The 16,659-nt window shown below is 42.5% G+C and overlaps 1 protein-coding gene across 9 annotated transcripts in view; it reads right to left on the bottom strand.

The window, feature by feature from the left end:
* The window catches only part of MAP4K4 (mitogen-activated protein kinase kinase kinase kinase 4), a 165,068-nt gene that overhangs the window by 33,220 nt on the left and 115,189 nt on the right, over nucleotides 1–16,659 (bottom strand). For 7 of the 9 annotated variants that reach the window (XM_074609348.1, XM_074609357.1, XM_074609388.1 and 4 more), the window contains exons 9-15: nucleotides 15,092–15,170; nucleotides 12,941–13,116; nucleotides 12,189–12,261; nucleotides 11,522–11,732; nucleotides 3,993–4,154; nucleotides 1,807–1,893; nucleotides 914–1,132 (exon numbers count right to left, since the gene is read on the bottom strand). In XM_074609348.1, coding sequence (XP_074465449.1) covers nucleotides 914–1,132; nucleotides 1,807–1,893; nucleotides 3,993–4,154; nucleotides 11,522–11,732; nucleotides 12,189–12,261; nucleotides 12,941–13,116; nucleotides 15,092–15,170 — 1,007 coding nt within the window. The remainder of the gene's footprint in view (nucleotides 1–913; nucleotides 1,133–1,806; nucleotides 1,894–3,992; nucleotides 4,155–11,521; nucleotides 11,733–12,188; nucleotides 12,262–12,940; nucleotides 13,117–15,091; nucleotides 15,171–16,659) is intronic. The other 2 variants (XM_074609377.1, XM_074609415.1) reach the window with 1 other exon arrangement.

Genomic DNA, 16,659 nt, shown 5'->3' with positions numbered 1-16,659 from the left:
GGACAAAGGTGGACCAAAAGCTATTTTATCATGTTCAACAGCCCCAAGGATTTTTTTGTTCTCGTTCCAAACTGTATTTACCTAGTCCTCACATGCCAGTGACGAATGTTATTAAGAGCTTTGACCAGTATTGCCCAGTCTAGTGGTTTGTGGGCAGTATGGTGCTCGAGGGAAACATAAGAATAAGACTGCTGAGAGAGAGCCAAATATGCATCAAAGAAGCAATTACTTGCTTAGCAATGTTACCCGTGGACCAGTGAAGACAGGGGGCCATTCACTGAAACAAACAGCACTGTGATGATTTCAGATCGACTTGTGCATGCCCGAAGTCCAAGAAGGCAGCACCACAGAGTTTCATAAGAGTAGGATGTGATCTCAGAAGAGAATACTTAACATTTCAAAAATGAAACTAATGAAATTCAGGTTTGTGTTCATAAGAAGGAAATTTCCAAGAGCATGGGCTAAGGCACCAAATGTGTAAACAGGTGCTGTGTGCAAGCATCCCTTATAGGTTCATGCTTTCCAGTTGCCTCCCAATTTCTAATCGCCAGTAGCTGCCAGCGACACAGATAGCCAGCTGCACCAATGCTTCCTGTGAAAACATGTCTGATGAAGTACAGATGAGATTAACTTCCTGGTGTGAGGCCTTCAAAACCAGGTCCCCTCAGTCTGCAGCCTTCCAGAACTTCTTTCCACCCTTTATACCTCAAAACTCTGAACTCCAATGATTGCAATAATACTCAGAAATAGCCCTTGGGTTTGGAAACCAGCGAGCAACATTTTAAAATATCCTGCCCCTTATGAGTGACACTTGGGCCTCCGACTGTACTACAGCAGAACCACAGTGACCACGATGCCAACAAGTAGGGGCACAGGAGCAGGTAGCAGATTCCTGCCCACAAGCAGGACTTACCTCTCGCGCTCTTTCAGCAGGCTCATAGTGGGATTTTGGCTCAGGGGTATGATAGCTTTGCTTATTTCTTTCTTGCTGCTGCTGTTGCTGCTGTTGCTGCTGCTGCTGCTGCCGCCTGTGATCATGCTGCAGCGACAGGAGGTAGGCTTGCTCCTGCTGCAACTGGCGCTGGAGTCGCTCCGCCTGTCGGTGTTCCTCCATCTCTCGCCATCTGTATTCCTTTGAGAGAATGTGTTGAGTAATTCAAGACATGACATTGAACTTATGGTGGATGTGTCCCTATCCAACCCGTTAAAAATGCACCTTTCTGGTTGTTGTTTGTTTTTTTTTTTTTTTTTAATTTTATTATTTCATTGTTAAAGTGTAGCCAAGAGCTATGTTAGACCAATATGGCATGTGTCTCGTGTTGGGCAAGTTGAGAGTGTACTGCTAAGCTTGATATGATTGGAGAGTTGTGTCAAAACTGATTTTTATTAAAGGAAAAAAAAAGAGTTACTTATACTAAATCCGGTGTAAAGTTCATAAAACAATGATTTACACCAACACTAGGCCATTGTATCCCGGGGTGGATTTACATATCATGTGTGCTTTTGATCTGCAACATAAGCACTCTAGTTCTTCACTGAATGCCAAGGTCTGTTCAGAAACTCGACCACCACACCAGAACTGTTCCACTTTAACATAAAGCCTCCTCTTACCGCCCAGAAAGCGGTGTGACCATACAGCACTTCTCATATGTGCCTGTCAGCTCACAACACTAGCATAAATGGCCTTTTAGTCAAGCTCCTTTTTTGTCATACTGTCAGTGCAGCTGTGCCCGACTGAGGGAAGCCTAGGACTGGCCGGATAAATGGATCCTATAGCTACTGAACAAAACAGATACAGTGCTTTACCAGTAACATGGCCTGCTCCTGGAGCAGCTGCTGCTGTAGAATTTCCAAGTGCCGCTGCTCCTCTTCTAGCTGTCGCCTGATATACTCCTGTCACATAGAAATTACCCAGCAATAAATTTATTCAAAAGGAATGCATCAGAACCCCCTGGGTGGAACACCACACGCTACTTCCCCAGTTCAGCTTTAACGAGAAACGCACTTCAGGATGGATTAGTGCCTGCAGAACAATTTAGGAAGCCCTGCCTTCTAAGTATCAGATTTTGGCCCCTTCCATTCTGGAATTTGGACTCCTGCAAATGTTGCCGGCACGGGCCAGAGCTCGTTTACGTATTTTGGAAGTGGTTTCAAGAAGCAGCAAAATGCACTTGAAGGTTTTGGAAAGTTAAAACACAGCAAGTCTGACTCAACACAGCCAACACAAAGTCACATGCAAGTTGTATTAAACATTAGTTTGTTGCACTGGTGCGATGAACTGTTAGCAACAGCTAGAGCCAGGCGTAGTGTAGGCGGACCTGGAGCAAGCTCCCCCACAGGGGCTCTGCCAAGTCCGGCGGGGACCTGCCCTGCCATCTCCCCTGCCGCCCTCACCAGAAGCTTCTCCTGAGCAGACGCTGCCGGCCTTGCTGAATTATGCGATGGTTATGACACAAACAAACATCCACCAGGAAACAGATATAAGACCAAACTCGCTTGCTCTTGCGATCTAGCCATCTCTTCACCTGCAGCCTCAACAGGTCGAGACATTTACCCCGCTTGCTTCGCCTGACCCCCTGGAAGAACTCTGAAGCACCAAACCCAAGCTGGTAACATCCTACCATGCAATTAATGGAAGTATGTAACATGTGCATGCGCACACACACAAGCACACGCACACATTTACAGTGTATGCATAAAGAAATTAATGGATCAGTGATACAGTGATGGGAGCTATAGAAAGTCTTGTGACAGACTGATGAGATACACTATACTGTTGTTACGCACATTGGCTGAGCCATGGTTCGGGTTAATAAAAATTCTAAGAGGGGGCATGTCTTTTCTTCAAGAAAAAATTCAGAGTGGTTCAGCTCGGCCACATCAATTAACCATTTGTCATTATTGGCACTGTGCGTAATTTGCATTTCAACAGTTTAAGAAGCAGCTGGGGGAATACCCGGTGTCTGCCCAAAAGCAAATTGCTGTGCTGTAATTAGAGATTTTCCATATATTTATTCCCATTGGTTAGTCTTCTCTCCTTTCGACTCAAAAATCTTTGAAATATACACAAACACAATAAAATTGCCCAGTAACACAATCATCAACGATCTCAAATACAGTGACTTTATGTAAGAAAAAATTAAGGTATATCAGGCCAAAACCAGCATTCCTGAAATTAATGGGAAATTTACAATCAGCCTCCAGGATGGTAGTTTTGGCCCTTTATTTGGAATCAGTATTTTGCAGTACATGCATGGTAATTATTACCCTGATTATCACCCTGATAAAAGTTTTTAAAGGATTTGAAAACATGCAGATTTCATGCATAAATACAGCAACTGAATTTCACAGTCTAAAAGGTTTCTCACCTGTACTTTCAACGTATTAAGGACACACTGACACAACTTAAGATATACTTGCTGCCTGAATTGGCATACACTGTTAGAGCCGTTTTTAAATAGACAGAATAAGAGAGAGAAAGATTGCATATTTAATTTTTAGGAAGGAAAACTCTCTGCAGCTCAAAGGTTCCAACTCGGATCCAGAATATTCAAAGTTTATGACAAGCCTCTGACCAATTCTGGGTGCCAGAAGCTGACGCGCAACAGAGCTGCCATTCTCTGGGAGGCCACCTGAACAGAGGCATGTCCTGCAAGAACCACTGATCCAGCAGGACAAGCCTAGAAACGATTTTGAGCCCCAGTGATGATTTCACCAATTCTGATGGTTTTAAGTCAAGCCCAGGAGCACAAGCTGAATTTAGAATAAGTACTGCAACGAGACTTCTTTTTTTTGGGAAACATTGAGGCTGCCAGAGTTTTCCATAAAGCCCTACTATCTACGTTAGTGCGTTTGCTGTCAGAGACAACAAAGATGAAAGGGTCAGTGTTAGGTTGCCTCTAAGCTGCTTTAGGCTTATTAATTTTTTAAAAATTAAATTAGAATTTAGAAGAAACAAACCTATTGTGCATATATCTGTATCATGGACTCACCTGCTCCCTTTCTACCCTCCTCTTTTCCTCCTCTGCCCTTCTTCTCTCTTCCTCTTCCTTACGCCTCCTCTCCATTTCTTCCAGACGTCTCTTTTCTTCCTGTTCTCTCCGCCTTTGCTCACGCTCTTGTTGCCTTCGAGCTTCCCGTTCTCTTCTTTGTTGCTACAAAAAGGGAAAAGAAACCACAAAGTTTTACTTTTGTTGTTATCAAAGAAAGAGGTGGGGTTGTTTTCTACTGTGAAGAGAGGGATTCACCAGGACTGGCAAGCTCTGCAACTGAGTGACAAAACACTTTATGCAAGTGTTCCACCAGGAAACTAACTCGTACCTAGCACACAAATATCCCTAAAAGCAGCCTCGCTTACTCTCTCTGGTTTCTTCATGGACACACACAGAGTCACGTACCCTATTCCTGAAAACCAGGGTGTGGAAGCTCAGTGCTGCTCTTCAAGAGAGGCTCACACTGAAATCTCAATCTTTGAACAACTGTTGAACTCAAATCTTAAAGTGACAATTTTCTTTACTTCAACACATTATCTAAATGTTGCCAAAAGGAAATTATCAGCCTCACCAAAATCAGCTAAAACTCAAATGACAACTATCTGAGCTTTCCATAAGCAGCCTCTCTCTTAACGCAGTTCATGATCTGCTAAGACTTCGATGGTGTTGGCCCAACAACCAAGGTTGATTTAATGCACTGCCCAAAACTTTGCCTACGAGAGAAGAAAGGCTGACCAAGAGCACATCAGCCCCTCCCAGAACATCAAAAGCACCTGAATGTAAAAGAGGAAAAACAGCTGAGCTAAGCTTTTACACTTCTACAGATAAGCTTTCACTCATGACCCAAGTACAAACTGGTGCTGATAAGTCTGCTCAAGTCTGAAAAGAATCTGGGAAACAGCTCTAGAGAGCATGAACTGACTCATTTATGTCTATAGAGCACCATGTATGACTTCAGAGGAGACATTTTACATGCCCATACAGTCGTGACCAACTCTTCCTGCACTTCTACTGAAGCATCCAGTTACTCCACCTACCTCGAAATCCCAGGCAGCCTCCCACAACTGCCTAAGTGTCAAAAGACCCAGCTGTCTCCTGTTCAACCATCAACTGGGATTATCTCTACAGCATTTACTTCCATGATAGATTTCTATAATATGCTAAAAATTATACAAGAAATTTAAACCAAAAAAGCCACACTCAAATTTAATCCCAAGAACAAAATGAAAACCTACATAGGTTATTCCTTTTCACATTTAGGTTAAGGTTAATACTATCACTGATTTCTGTTGAAGTAAAGCTGCCACAGGTTTGCCTGTCTGAAGGCACTCCAAGTAGCCTTGCAAGAGCACTCAGACTAAGCTTTTATTTGGGTTCACAAATCCATTTACTGGTGTGTGTTTCATGGTTGTGCTCAACTGAATAAGCAAAGGTCAATCTACGCTCCCAGTGTTACTTCACGGGATGAGCTTTCTCTGCTCGGCACATTACCCTGCATGACTACGAAGTAACTGAAAGCCTTTTCCATCTTCTGGAATCAATACTGACATGACAGTGGAGAAGAAATATTGGGGGGAAAAAAGATGGTTAAGAATTAGTAGTACTTAAATAAAACAGGCTGCTTTACAATTCTCTTTAACTAGCTGCAGTTTTGGGAAAGATGCAACTTTCTTGAAGACCACTGTTCAAATACACCCACTCTGTAACTGCGATGCCTTCCTTCCTGGCCCATAGCATCATCCTGGGTTCACTACCACCTTCCCGTGCCACGAGACATAAGTTCTTTTCTCCCGCACCTTTTCTGTATCTTCTCAGAAACACTGCTTCCTTACTCTTGCAGCTCCTCTCCTAAATAAACACATCTACCAGCCTTTTCTCTCTTGCTAAAGCAAGCTCTCTCCAATGAATGTAGATATAAAAATAGCAAAAGTGCTGCAAGGCAGCTATGGCACGCGGTGCGTTTCATAGGTTTCAGTGCTTCTCCTCCTTCATTTTTTTAAGCACTGTAAAAGGATTAAGTAGGCACTTTTATTTCTGAATATACGCATCTGTGTCAAACAATTTCTATATTTAAGTCAATATATTCAGGTGCCTCTTGGCTAATCGAGTCTGACAGGCTCTTTGTTTAAGAAAACTAAGATGTGAAATACAATAATTCTGTTGCCCTGAGGATGCAAGAGACAGCACACTGCTGACTGGTTAATATGCACATTTATCAACGCAAACACTTCTTAAACATATGAAGCTTGTCTGTCTAATGATATTGTGTTGACATTGTTAAGTGGATATATTGCAGATCTTGGGGTGGCATCATTCTCACTACAAGGAAGATGGGCAGAGCTTAGGTCTTTCAGATTAAATGTATTCATCGCTTCTTGAATCAATGGAGAAGTATTCAGCAATAATTATAAATAACTGAGCTTAATATGGGAAAAATAAGTTACAAATTGACTAGCAGAGCTGATTTCCCATGGCATCACGAAATAAACAAAATCAGCTGTTAAAAGATGAGATTTTTTAAGCAAACCTTGAGACAGTTTGCTAGCTCAGCACGGACAACAGATACTTATTACCCAGCAAAAGAAAAAGAAGGATTCTCTGCCACCGGTCTGGGTTTAAGTCAAACCTCCAAAGCACAAATGTGCTATTGTCTACGTGCCAAAGTACACAGAGAGATGGGGTTTCTCGGCATCGCTTCCACCTTCCCATCAGACACTGCCTCAGCCCCTCGCCAGCTGGGTGGGAAGGGTGGCACCCAGCAGTGCCGGAGCCTGCGCAAACGCCCGGCACAATCCCCTTATTCCCAGCCTTAGCCATAAGAGAAAAGTTTCAGTTCCTCTGCACGCGGCCTTTGAAACCTGAACATCGAACTACTGGCCGCTAACAAAGTGGAATTTGCTTTTAACAAGCCCAGGAAAGGAAACCTACAGTGACAGGCATCTCTTGGGTTCTAGTCTACATCTTGTCAAAGCCATGGCAAAGCTAGTTGGTGGCAAGCTGTCGTTGACCCACACTGGCTTCAGAAGCGGCCCTTTTGCGGACTTCCTACCATCTATCTGTTGGCAGGAGGTCACCTTCCTGACTGCCTCCAGCAATTCTTCCACGAGGACGCACCAAAGCCCTCGTCACCAGGTTCCTTAGGCTTGCGCAAAGGAGGGGAGAGGGACAGGGAAAACCATTAGTTAAAACCAGTGTCAGTTCCCTTTACAAAACTTGGTCTTCTGAATTCAAAAGTGCGATTGTTAGATATTGTAATCCTTATCAGGCACTAGAAAAAAGGCCTGATGTAAAACACTGTTGCCCAATAAAGAACAGGTATAGAGCTGGATTAATTGAAATTATGGATGCATATCCAGATCTTCTTTAGTTGGATACGGTATTACCAACTTTCTTGTACATGTGAGTTGAAAAGCTTATCTTCAAGGAGCTAACTGTTAACCAGAAGGTAAGAGCAGGAACTCTGTAAAGAAATTTCAGAGATGCCGGAACAGAATTTTGACAAGAGTCCATACAGCCTCAAATTACTGCATTTCACAAAACCTACGTTTACTAAGCCAACAGTAAAAAAAAAAAAAAAAAAAAAAAAAAATCCAGAAAATACAGCGTCAATACTCTGGCTCCTTATCCCGGTTTAGGGTATGCTATTGACGATCTCGTAATGGTACCCAACATCTCCAAATTGGAAGACCATGCAGTAGAGCATGATTTACCAGGAGGGGGCAATGCAACTACACATGCAGTTGGTGTACACCAACGAACTCAGGACCTCCTTCATACAGTGAATTGCTGAAGATAAATATAGACCCTCTAATCTTATATTCATAAAATATTATTACTCAGCCTTATATTCAGATGAAGGTTGACAAACAGATATATTAATGACTTATTTCACATAGAATTAGGTAGCCTAGTATCAGCTTAGGAAGAGGACTGGAAAGATTAATAAACAGACTTCTGCTTTGCCCACACTAGAGATAAAGTAGAAGTAGAACTTCTTACTCAGTACCAATCCAAACTGCAAGCAATTCAAATTAAGTAGATACGAATAATCTCCCCTTCTGTAAAAGAAACAAAGCCCTGGCAAAAACTGCCTGCAGGTACACCTACATTAGCATCTTGTTTCAGATCAGGAGTGCTCTTTTGAAGTGAATCATCCAATCATCTCCACTTACCAGGTTTTGTTTCATATTTTGAAGATGTCTTGGAGTGCCAGCCACTCCTTTTGGCTGAAATTAAAAAGGCAGATGCACTCCAACCACAAGCAGGCATGCAGTCTAGACCTCAGCTAATCCAAAGGAACTCCTCCTGTCTTCAAACACATGGAGTGAAGTCTTTGGGTCCTCAGCACTTTAATTATTGTGCTCCACAAATCTGCTTCTACTGGACTGTACTACCTGCCAATGGAGCTATAACCTACCACTTCAAAACGATCCATCTTAGGTTCTCATAACCAGAGAGAGACATCATTTAATGAAGTTAACCTGATTTGTGGAGGTCCACACAGAATGGGATCCCACTATGGCTAATTCTGAATTTCCCAAACCAGACTCAGTTTTGTGAAGTACACATTCAAGTGCCTTTCCATACCCGCCACACTGAGCACTGGTGTCTCCACGCTGCTGAACAGAAACAGAGACCCATGTTAGAACAGCCTGGAACAGCTCAGATTTCTCGTTATAGCCATCTAAACACTTATATAACATACAGCTGATATTTATGCAACTAATCTTTATATGACTTTTACAGGGGGGTGGGAGGGGAGGACAAGCAATCCCCTTCCCAAAATGTTTTAGGCAGTTTTCTGCACTTTGACCACGTATCATTTCCACCTCCTAAATACTGCACAGATTATAAAGTTCCTGCTGCACAGATTATAAGGTTCCTGAAACAACGAGTTTTAGAAGTCACCTATATGACTTTTTAAAAGTAATCTTTTTTCTAATACTGCTGAGAATTACAGTTTTTGGCAGATGTCCTAAACACCGTTCTTGTTGCAGTCTCGGTCAAAACTGTCTAGGCTTTGTGCCAGCATTGTAAGAACAAGCCCTCAATTTTAATTTAGGAAGCCAGGGGGGAGGTGGGGGGCAACGGGGGGGGAAGTACAAGCAACTTGTCCAAGGAGATTATCTAATGCATAACATTCTTCCCAGAGAAAGTTAAACAGGTATATCCAAGCACACGATTACTCTACACAAGCAAAAATTACAAGAAAGCAAGGCTTGGTAAAAATATCAACAAAGTGGTGGAAGCCCAGAGATTCAATGCCTAAAACTAATCTTAACTCACATTACCAAGCTCTTCATTGTTTACTGGCTTCATCAAAACAGGGGAGGGTGAGTTAAGGACAAAGTGACAACATTTCAATATTTTGGCCTTCAATTGTGTCACAACACTGATGTTTATCTAAATATGTGTCTACTGCCCTTCCCCCATCTTAAAGAGCTTGTTTTGGCTGTTGTTTTGTTAAAAATCACTTGGGATCATACATTTTTCCACCACAAGATCCAACAAACTAAGTGGATTTTTCTGAAAGCTCAATGCGAGTCTTTTTTTTAATTCACTTTAAGAACAATATGCCTGCCCCGTCACCTGCAAAAGGAAACTTTTATAGCTCATCGTTCGTATTTATGTCTCTAAGGGAACCAGGCTAAGGTTATAGACTCAATAAAAGGTAAAGGCTTTTGTCTTATAAACTGAGTTTACTGAGTAACCTTATTCAGTAATACAGCAACTTACATTACATGCCGTCTTGTGGTTGCTGAAGTTGTTAGTTCTCTTTTGTATTTTAAAAAGCAGGACTGATTAAATATAACTTTCAAGTAAATGCCTTTTCTTTTTAATTGCTCATTAAATTGTGATTTCTGCAACATCCCCAAAAAGTTCAACCCTGTGCAGCAAAAAGGTGCATTGCTTTGCTTCCACTACAAGTAGCAGCATCTCCTTTATTTTAAAAAGAAGTTCCAGATTTAAAGGATTGCACTGATTACTAAAGTTAAATGACCTAGATAATTTAATTGTAACCCCCTTCCTAGCCAAAACAGTGCCGCCTGCAGAACCTTGGAGATTAAAGAGGCATATAAAAGAACTAATTGATTCCCATACTAAGCAAAATTTTGGAGGCTAAGCGCTATCTCAACTTTTCCCCACCTTTGACAATATCAATAAAATATTTTATTTTCCTATTGTCCCATGCTCTTTTTTCCTAGCCTCTTTTTATTATCTACTCCCCATGCAAAACCGCTACAGAGCCAGAGTCTAAAACCAGCTGGAAGAGCTATGATGTTTATCTTGGCGATCTCAGAAGGGTGGGGAAGAAACAGAAGAGAAATGGAGTTTATATGCCTCCCCTTTGTCCCTCCTCCTCGCTTCATGTGTGGCTGAGTCTTTGCTACCAATCCCTCCTTATAGCAGCACTAAGATCACTTGCACATTGGAAAGAGGGATGAGGAGCGTAATGTGACCTGGAAAGCCATTTGAAATTTTGTGTTATTTGTTATGAAAATACCTCACGGGATGCAAATCAACATTTGGTCCTGGTTGCATCCTCATTAAACATTACCAGGATTTGGAAAACCAGACGGGGTGTAGTTTTTCCATCATTGTTAAGTGAACGGTTGAAACAGCAAGTCAAGCAAGAGGTCATTTAAGGACAACTGGAATTTGACCCTGCACTTCCTGAGGAGCCAGAGGACTGGTTTCACTTCAGCTCTGTGTCATACCCAGCTCTGGCCCGAAGAACTGTTTTGAAATCCTCCCACCTCTGAAGCTCACGCTGCATATTCCATCTACATATATATAAACGCACACGAGATCTTCAGAGGTGAAAAGTATGGCAGAACAATATTGTACGTATACATTCATTTTCTTTTATCTTCAGGTAGTGTATGCAAATTGCATACTTACCATCTCACAAAGGTATGATTTTCATATTTGTGATTTTTGCAGAATTATAATTTTAACACTGATTTATAAATGTAGGTGGCTTTTAGTCATAATGCTACTACGCATGACAGAGTAATAAATAAAAAAATAGGCTTCTACCTGCCATGAATGAATGCCAAACACAGGTGTTTCAGAAAGCTTTGAAGGGAAATTTGAAGCATGTCATGGCCCCCAAAAAAGTAATCTTGAGGCACTGCCCACTTTAAAAAAAAACCAATCTATCTGGGAATAATTAATGTCTCCCCTTCTCTACAGATACCTAAAGTCTAGACATGTTGCCTCTTCTTTGGAACAGAGACCAAGACATGGCCTCCCCCCAGATACCTTCAAACAACCCAGCTTTGGCTTCTGTTGCCTCCATAGGAGCAGCTGCATATTCAAATGCTTTGGAAGACAGCTCATATTCAAATAGCCAGACATGGATCTAAGTGCTTTACTCTATGTTTGCCAGTGTATTTGAACATGTTGTTTTCCTTCCCGAGATGTGCTGGGGCTAAAGGGAACTCTTTTGAATGGGTGTGGGAATGGGAAACACAAGCGGAAAAGGGGCTTGTTTTGTCGCCCGAGCTCCAGCCTCCGGTCTCTACCTCTTCTAGCCGCCTCCTTTGCTCCTTCTGCTGCTCGATACGCTTCTGCCTCTCTGCCAGCAGCTGCCTCTTGTACTCCTCCTGCTCCCGGAGCTGCTGCTCCTGCAGCAGCTGCTGCCTCCGAAGGGCCTCGGACCGTTCCTTGTTTTCCTGCTGCAGTCTCAGGAAATCACGTCGGAGGGTTGATTCTCCAGGCACATTGACAATGGAACTGCAACAAGAGGAAGTTAAAGCCTCCCGCACAATGAAGCCTGATGGGCCATTAAATACTTTTTCCAAAGCAGGGCAACATTAATAAAATATAGCACGATGTTAAATTTTAATCTCGTTTATTTCGGAGCGAAGACACTGGATGCATGTCAAATACAAGCTCTCAGTGGAAGGCGTGAAATGAGGCCAAGCAAAATAAGGACCAACTCTGACATTATGGAACCCCTGACCATAAATCTCCCTTCATCCAGAGCTCGCTGGCTCTAAGCCATATGAGGGGGAGTTTTAAAACCTTGAGCAGTCACAGAATAGGTATTGAAACCCTTTGGGTGGTTTGTGTGGCTTGTGCGTGCACTTAATAAGAGACAGAAATTTAGCCTGCTCCTGATTTATAGTCACAGACCTTCAGACTTACTTGGCATGGACTGCCCAGAGTCCTCCCAAAAGCAATTATTACCTTGGCTCTCCTTCTTGTTCAGGCACTTCCTCCTCTTCTTCCTCACTTCCACTATATTCATACTCCGTCTCATCTAACGGGAAAGAAACAAAGTCCTAGATAGCGCTTATCTTTAATTTCAGGACAGTAGGGAGTTCCAGTAGTGTCTTAGTAAACTGGTTCCTATCCCCTTCACTGAGAAGATCTATCCAGACACTAGAACTCGTTCTACAAGCCCACCTTCCCACACTCACAGTGCTTTGCAGCAGACTTTCAGCAAATTCCCTGAAGAACACCAGGCTTGATATGTAGGATAAGACACCTAGAGAACCTCGGCACCACCCGAAAAAAGAGAACAGGCTGCCCAAGACATTTGCTTCATAGCTCTTGTGATGGGTTATTTCCTGCGAGTCTGACTTACGGCACCATTCCAGAAACAAACCTACCACAGATCAAAAAAGGGAAAGGCATATATGCTAATATCCTCCTAAATACTGCTTAATGCTTGTATGGAAAAGGCAGTGGCCCAGAAGTGAGTAAATTTAACTTATCTGAAAATAAGAGACTTAATAAAAGATTGTTTCATACTTTCTCTGTAGAGGACAGTACAAGACCTAAAAGTCTGCTGATAGCCAACATAGGAATTAAAAAAGAACCTTTTGAGGGTTTGGGTTGTTTGGAGCTTTTCCAAGGATGGGAATTTAGAATGCAAAGCAGGACAAAAATAAGTGTTTTTAACAAGTTGCAATACTTGATTTTTAGAAGCTGCATACCTTTCTCTCCTCTCTTCTTCCTGGTCCTGTCTATATGGTCCTTAAGCTGGATTCGAACTTGCCTTTCATTTGGTTGGTCACGTATAAAGGGATGTTTCAAGAGCTGCTCTGTAGAAGGTCGCTGCATGTAATTCTTCACTAGACAACCTTCTATAAAGCTGAAAAACTTTTTTGACCTGAGAAAGCAGGAAACAAAACAAAACAAAACATGATCTCAGGTAAAACTTAGCTCAAACATTTTTTCTGTTCTTCCTCAAAACCTAATTCCTTTCCTCAAAGAGCATCACGTCCCAGAGGGCGGTACAAGTGCTGTATACAAGCGTGCCTCCTAAACAGAGCTGAGTGGGCTCCAGCCGAGCACTGGGCTGGATGGATACAGGGCGATACCAACATACCTGCAGCGCTTAGGCACAGCCTCACAGTAACGTGCCCTCATTCACAGGCATAATTGCCCTGAAAGGCAGGATCTATTAGTGAAGGCAAATCACGCAAACCCAGCTCTGCTACTTCTGGACCAGAGCTGGGTAGCATCCAGCTTGCTTGAAGCACAGGCAGGGCAGCTCTGGTGTGTCTCCACCTGCCCATGCTATCTAAGGGCACGTCTGCTTCAGAAGAGCCGTACCGAAAGCCGCAAGAACTGTGGCCAACATTCCCCCGACACCAGCAGCACTGCGCTGCTTTTGTATGCACCTGGGCTCACTGAGATAGCTCTGCAAGAACTTAAGATTGTTTCATTTTTTACCTGAAGAGCCATGCAAGAAAAAAAAAAAATCCTTGTAGAACAATAGGCGGAGTTGGAACAGTGCTGTCTGTTCAACACAGGCACTTGGGGTCAGATTCTCACCAACACAATTTAAGGGCAAGAACTGAACTGAGCTCCTCCTGCACACCACATAAAGCGACAGGGCATGGAAGTTAGCTAAGCTGGAGCACGACCTTCCTAAATTTGCACTTTGTTTGAACTCTTGCAAGACGAACTCTCTGAGTGAAGTCACCAAACCAGCTGCCTTGCAAAATGCCAATAATGGAAATATTCAAAATTGCATTTTTGATCATTTGGCCTATTTTGTCATAACCTGCCACTGAGCACACCATCAAAACAGTTGAGCCACAGCAGCACCGGCTTTGGCCAGTCACTTTTTGATTGCTCGGTGCTCTCAACCTGCTCCTGTGCTTGGGCAGCAAACACCTCCACTACACGGTTAAGTGTAAAAACAACAACGGTTTCTATCCATTGCTTCACTTTCCTACTGTAATCTGAGAGGCTGAATTCAAGGTAATTTTGCTACTTTTTTTTTGTATTCCTCACACTTTAAGTGTTATTATTCTAAATAAAAAGATTCATGAATGGCTTATGCAAATACGGTATATGCATCTCTATTCCTTTAACTTATGCAGAAAGCAAGGAGGAGAGAGGGAGAGGGATGCCTTGACAGTACAAGTGCATAAATAAGTCAATGCAGGCAAAGACCAAGCCCAGCAAGCAAGCTTTAGGTTATGTTGATACTGCATAGGCAGTCAAATCACTTCATTATTTTGACAGGACCACAGCATCCTATGATCACATTCAATCTATACGAAACCTCTTTCTAGGGAGTACTTTTGTTTCATATGTGCCAGTTGTAACCAGTAACTGGGAGGAAATCCTCCGATACTAATAGATTCTTCTCAGCTGGCAAGAAGCGCAGAGTCAGGTTCAATCGTTTACGATAATTATAGTAAAAGCCTTCATTAGTTTTAATAGCTCCTTTCAACTTAGCAACTAGAACACTACAGTACTGTTCTCTTTCTGTGTTACAATACATTTGAGAAAACATACTGCATATTAAGAGCACTGCGGGAGTTTGTTTTTTAAAATATGGATACATTTGTCACCTTAGTACAGATGCTGCTGTGTCAAGAAAAAAGCTTGGTTTTTATTTTCACACAATTTGAGATAAAATTTCTCTGGGACAAACAGAACTAAATAAACAATGTGCACTTTTATTTCATGCTTTGATTCAGTGGCACAGAAGATAACAATTGAGTGATTTTTGCTAACTTAAATTGCTGTACAGTTCTGTGGAAGCAATAACAAAACAGTATGCAATGAGACACAAGAAAACATCATGCTACAAAAAGGGCTACAAACAAGGTATAACGAATACATACCATTTCTTGGATTTTAACCGCGGGGGAGGGTTCCTGGGTATCAGAAAGAGTGCCCTCATGGGATGCATATCACAAAGCGCTGAAGGAAAGAAAACAACCAAACAGAAACGTACAGAAGTTGGCTTCGTTGCTCTTTGGCAATACCACGGCTTCAGCTTCCACAACCATTCCTACCATCCCGACTGCATATGCAGCAGATGCAGACAGCAACACAGATAATTGGAATTAGCTCAAAATGGCAACAATTCCACAGCTCAATGTGCCACGGGTGAAGAGAAAGAGATCGAGGCACAGATTAACCTTCAGAATCAACCATGATGGAAACATCTGTGCATGGCCCTCCTCCAGCCCCAAATCATCTAACTTACATTCCAGTCAATAAAATCGTGGGAGATGATGATGGCAGAAGGGAAGAATGACACAGTTACTGTTTCATACAAGCTTCCCTCCACCTGCCCTTACGGAGGATGCCTCATTTTTAGTCTCCAGAGTTGGAGATTTTCTTTACTCCTAGGACTGACAGTTTGGAAGCATGGGAGGGTCTGCATCAAAAAAAAAAAAGGATTCCCTGCAGAACTGAAATGCAAACCCGTGACTCTTGTCAAAAAAAGTCCTGTTGGTTTCAGCAGACACTTAGTGGGAGTCTGGGATCTCTGCTGGACAGCCTTTCCTGCTTTTCCATGGGAAAGCACCACGGCAGAGCGAATGCAGGGAAAGAAGGGAGCAGGGAGAGAGGCAGCCCAACAAAGGTCACTAGAAGCAAATCCTCTGTTTTTACCATCTTCCTATGCTTGACTTCTTGCACTACCAGTCTCAGCCTGAATGATCACTGCAGGAAGAAGCAATGTTTTCCCACACAGCAGAAATTTAGGTGAAACAGACTGATCCAAAGAGGATTCTGTATTCAGAAATAAGGGGACACAGCCTTGGCAGAGAAGCCCCTTGGATGCCTGTGGATCCCATCAGACCACCAAGCTCAGAGTCGGACTCTTCAGGTGCCACTGGAGGCGGAGGCAGAGCCCACATGCCAGAGGACAGACCAAGGCAAGAGCTGTGCAGCATTTACACTGGATCTTTGCTTACTTCTCAAATGCCCCTCCTGTGCTTTTACACAAATAGGGGCCAAGCTCTGCTTCGGTTTGGAAATTAAAAAATATTATTGCCCAATTGCAGGCTTACAAAACCCACAGACACAGCTTCTAATTGAAAGCCATCCAGGCAACCCAATGCACTGAACAAAAAGGTACGGCAAAAAGGAGGTCAAGTAGTAGCTCAAACGCTGCTAATAAAGCGCTGGCTGAGGTGTCCTGGGAGCAGCTCTCACACGGGCATGCATGCAAACGTGCAATTAGGAAGAAAAAAAAAAAAAAAAAACAACAAAAACAACAAACCATCAGACCTCCCAAAACATGAATCATAACAAAAGTGTTGTGATTTGTTTTATAAATTTTACATTAACAACAAAAAAAATCAGGCAGTGGCTATAATGAAATGACCATATTTTAGCTAGGAAAATATCAATACTTTATTTCAACATGATTATGTCAAAAACAGAGGTTTCAAGCTGG

This window comes from Larus michahellis, chromosome 1, assembly GCF_964199755.1.
Source record: "Larus michahellis chromosome 1, bLarMic1.1, whole genome shotgun sequence".
NCBI classification, from domain to species: Eukaryota; Metazoa; Chordata; class Aves; order Charadriiformes; family Laridae; genus Larus; species Larus michahellis.
The sequence above is the reverse complement of the archived record's forward strand: the minus strand, read 5'-3'. Positions and strand labels throughout refer to the sequence as shown.